Raw genomic sequence first — 4,629 nt, forward strand, 5'->3', positions numbered from 1 at the left:
CAATAAGATCAAGCTGTGAACGTGACGGAACAAAACTAAAGCATAAACTAAGCTGCGCATTACCAAGGATAAACAGTTGTGATGATGGAGGCAGGCAAAAAACGTACAGAGAGAGAGAGAGAGAGAGAGAGAGAGAGAGAGAGAGAGAGAGAGAGAGAGAGAGAGAGAGAGAGAGAGAGAGAGAGAGAGAGAGAGAGAGAGAGAGAGAGAGAGAGAGAGAGAGAGATATGGGGGGAAAATAATAGTGAGGGCTCACCTTGCACTCCCTCCAGGGGGTAGGGCGGGGGTCGGGGGAGGTCTGTAGCACCTTGGGGCAGGAACCCTGAGGGCGTCTGGCCCATGCCCGGCAGGAAGGAGCCGAAGGACTCCTGCAGCTGCTGCATGGCGGCCTGGCTGCGACTGATGGTGACCGAGTCCGAGGGCCCGAAGGAGCGATCGTCCGGGTCCTCGAGGTCGGACTTGATGAGGTCCTGAGGCTCGACGGCGGCCGGGACGGAGGAGCCCAGCATGTCCTCGTCCTCGGGGTAGTCCTGAGGCTCGTTCTTCACCGAGGCCGAGGAGTCCCGCTGCCCCTCGCTCAGCACCGTCTCGCTCGTGTTGTCCTCCGCGGAGTGCAGCGACGCCGCCGACCGCCGCCGCTGTCTCTTGGAGGGGGGAGGCTGGGGGAATCCCCGCTCAGGTGGGTCTCCGGGGCGCTGCCGCCCTCCTCGGGGCGCGGCGACGACCCCGGGTCAGGGGGCTCGCCCCGAGATGGGGGGAGAGCTGCTCTCATTGTAGCCCTCCGAGTCCTGTAGGGGGAGCGGGAGGGAGGGGATCAGTGAGTGAGTGAGTGAGTGAGTGAGTGAGTGAGTGAGTGTGTGTGTGTGTGTGTGTGTGTGTGTGTGTGTGTGTGTGTGTGTGTGTGTGTGTGTGTGTGTGTGTGTGTGTGTGTGTGTGTGTGTGTGTGTGTGTGTGTGTGTGTGTGTGTGTGTGTGTGTGTGAGGCTGGGCCACCAACACAAGGTTGCCGGGAAAGGAACTATCATTCTACATACTGATAAGGAGATTCCCGCCCACAAGGCCAATATGAGAGAGAGAGAGAGAGAGAGAGAGAGAGAGAGAGAGAGAGAGAGAGAGAGAGAGAGAGAGAGAGAGAGAGAGAGAGAGAGAGGAAAGTGTGCTTGCTTTTCTCTCTCTCTCTCTCTCTCTCTCTCTCTCTCTCTCTCTCTCTCTCTCTCTCTCTCTCTCTCTCTCTCTCTCTCTCTCTCTCTCTCTCTCTCTCTCATAATTGGACACAAATTTAATTAGGTTCATTCTGTTAAGTAGATGGTAAAGGATTTTGTCCTTAATTTGATTACAATTCCTTCTTTCCCCCAAACACACACGACTGTCGCCCGCTGAGTGGCTGCACTACGCAGTGTGTGTGTGTGTGTGTGTGTGTGTGTGTGTGTGTGTGTGTGTGTGTGTGTGTGTGTGTGTGTGTGTGTGTGTGTGTGTGTGTGTGTGTGTGTGTGTGCGTGCTGCATGACTAACTCTCCACATAGCGTGCTCGTGTGCATGTATAAAGAGATGTGAGAAAGCATGCCTCTCCCTCCCTCTCACACCCTACACACCTTCCACCTCACTGCCATCCACTACACTCCCTCACCCTCACCCTTACACACTGCACCACCACCACCACCACCACCATTACCACAGTGCCTCACCCTATCACTCATCCTAACCACACACGCACCCATCGTATCCTTCACCCTTCCACCTCACCCCCATTCCACTACTCTCCCTCACGCTGTAGACACCCTTACTTCCTTCCGCCAATACCTATCCTAACCCTCGCCTTGTCACTCGTACTGGTAGCCACACACGCACCCCACCCTATCCTACACCCTATCTCCTTCACCGTCACAAGGGAACACAAAGGAGAAACAAATGTCCGCTACACTTCTCGCCTGGTAATGAAAATCCTCCCTTCACTTTCATATCCTTCACCACAACACCCACGGACTCCACACACCTGCCTATCCTATCCTATCCTACACCAACAACACTTATCCTTTCTTCTTACCCCCACTGCCGTATCCTTCATCCTGATATAACCGACCCCCCTTTATCTCCACCGCCACAAGGGAACACAAAGGATACAAACACCATTTCTATCATGCCCCTTACCTCTTTTTCTTTTCCCTATCCAAACCAAGATATCACCGCCACAAGGGAACACAAAGGATACAGATACAACCTAAACTATCTATCACCGCCACAAGGGAACACAAAGGATACAGATACAACCTGAACTATCACCGCCACAAGGGAACACAAAGGAGATACAGATACAACCTAAACTATCCCTCACCGCCACAAGGGAACACAAAGAAGATACAGATACGACCTAAACTATCCTTCAACGCCACAAGGGAACACAAAGGAGACACAAGGCCCAATCAACACCCGCCCCTCCTCACCTTTTTCTTCTCGTCCTCGGCCAGGCCTCGCACCTTCAGGGCCTCCGCCGTCTTGAGGAAGGTCGCTAGCTCATTGTGCGACACATTGACCTCCCCGTGGTACATAAAGTCCAGGATGGAGGTCAAGTTGGCGAAGGTCACATCCTTCAGGAACACTATTGGATGTTGACACGGGTTACCCTGCGCCAGGTCAAGGTCACCCAGGAGCAGGAGGAGGAGGATAGGTCAAACGAGGTCAGAAAGAAGAAGAAGAAGAAGAAGAAGAAGAAGAAGAAGAAGAAGAAGAAGAAGAAGAAGAAGAAGAAGAAGAAGAAGAAGAAGAAGAAGAAGAAGAAGAAGAAGAAGAAGAAGAAGAAGAAGAAGAAGAAGAAGAAGAAGAAGAAGAAGAAGAAGAAGAAGAAGAAGAAGAAGAAGAAGGTCATGATGAGGAGAGGTATGAGGAGACAATCAGGTCAAAGGTCAAGAAGAGGAAGACGAGGAGCCGTAGAAGAGGGCAAAGAAGAGGAAGCAGGCAAGGAGGAGGAGGAGGAGGAGGAGGAGGAGGAGGAGGAGGAGGAGGAGGAGGAGGAGGAGGAGGAGGAGGAGGAGGAGGGAGGGAGGGAGGAAGGAGAAAAGTTATATTTGATTAGTTACATTTCTAGTTACGTAATCTCTCTCTCTCTCTCTCTCTCTCTCTCTCTCTCTCTCTCTCTCTCTCTCTCTCTCTCTCTCTCTCTCTCTCCACTATCATTCACCATGCCCTCGTATTTCATGCATTCACTTCAATACATAACATTTCTTCCCTCAAGTTTGCTATTTTTTACAAACTATTCATCCACTCCGTTACTCATCACACGACTCCTCTCACACATGCATACACACGCAAACAAGTGTGTGTGTGTGTGTGTGTGTGTGTGTGTGTGTGTGTGTGTGTGTGTGTGTGTGTGTGTGTGTGTGTGTGTGTGTGTGTGTGTGTGTCGCCCAGCTAGCCACAGTCCACCACCGTGCTGTTGTGGTTGGTAACTCACACATTCCTTGTCTCCACTTTCCACCTCCTTACTTTATCAAGGTTTTCGTCTATCTCCCATTTTTTATCATCTTGTTTTTTGTTCCCCTGCATTCATAGTAGTTTTGTATTATTTGTTTTATCAAGCACAACAACAACGACGTCTATCTGCGCACTGGTGATAAATGATAAGTCTGCTACTCTTTTGTCTGTAAGTTACCTTCAGTTATCAGTAAAGTGTGTGTGTGTGTGTGTGTGTGTGTGTGTGTGTGTGTGTGTGTGTGTGTGTGTGTGTGTGTGTGTGTGTGTGTGTGTGTGTGTGTGTGTGTGTGTGTGTGTGTGTCTCTCTCTCTCTCTCTCTCTCTCTCTCTCTCTCTCTCTCTCTCTCTCTCTCTCTCTCTCTCTCTCTCTCTCTCACTACTAAAAGGAAAGCAAAATAAAAAAAACAACAAACACACCCAAAATAATAATAATAATAATAATAATAATAATAATAATAATAATAATAATAATAATAATAATAATAATAACAATAATAATAATAAATAACTTGCCAGTACTCACCTTAAGCAAACTTCTGAAGTATGGACTACAGGCACTGAGGACCATCTTGTGGGCTTTTATCTGGCGCCCTTCACAAGCCAGCGTGATGTCAACGAAGTCTTCATCGTCTCGCAGCGACTCGAAGGCGGTAGTTATGTTGGAGTGAAAATTGTTCCAGCGAAGACAAAACTGCTGGTCTGCCCCCATCCTCTCCCCCTCCACCTTTGTATACTATCTGCAGGGGCGACAAGAACGAGAGGCGTGCTGTAGTGGTGGTGGTGGTGGTGGTGGTGGTGGTGGTGGTGGTGGTGGTGGTGGGATAGTAATAGTAGTAGTAGTAGTAGTAGTAGTAGTAGTAGTAGTAGTAGTAGTAGTAGTAGTAGTAGTATAGTAGAAGTAATAGTAAAGTGGTGGTGGTGGTGGTGGTGGTGGTGGTGGTGGTGGTGGTGGTGGCGACGTCACAAGAATTCGTTACAAGTGCAATATTTTAGTGAAGCCCCAGCAAGTCCCACAAGAGCAATATTCGGTGCAGAATAATTCTCAAACGATCACTATAATCACGAAAATTTCCTTCAACGCCTCAATAATCTCCACAAGAGGCAATTCAGTGTGCAGAGTGCCTGTTGAACCATCACTAAAACCACGCAAATCACCCGCAAAA

The 4,629-nt window shown here is 49.5% G+C and overlaps 1 protein-coding gene across 1 annotated transcript; it reads right to left on the reverse strand.

The window, feature by feature from the left end:
- Positions 1–731: 731 nt before the first annotated feature.
- LOC135092559 (longitudinals lacking protein-like) lies at positions 732–4,175 on the reverse strand. Its single transcript, XM_063991175.1, has 3 exons — positions 3,990–4,175; positions 2,441–2,584; positions 732–788 (listed from the first exon to the last, which is right to left on the reverse strand). The coding sequence occupies exons 1-3, from the start codon at positions 4,173–4,175 to the stop codon at positions 732–734; spliced, it is 387 nt and encodes a 128-aa protein (XP_063847245.1).
- Between the last annotated feature and the right edge of the window lie 454 nt (positions 4,176–4,629).

The sequence above is a fragment of the Scylla paramamosain genome, chromosome 40 (genome assembly GCF_035594125.1).
Source record: "Scylla paramamosain isolate STU-SP2022 chromosome 40, ASM3559412v1, whole genome shotgun sequence".
Classification (NCBI taxonomy): domain Eukaryota; kingdom Metazoa; phylum Arthropoda; class Malacostraca; order Decapoda; family Portunidae; genus Scylla; species Scylla paramamosain.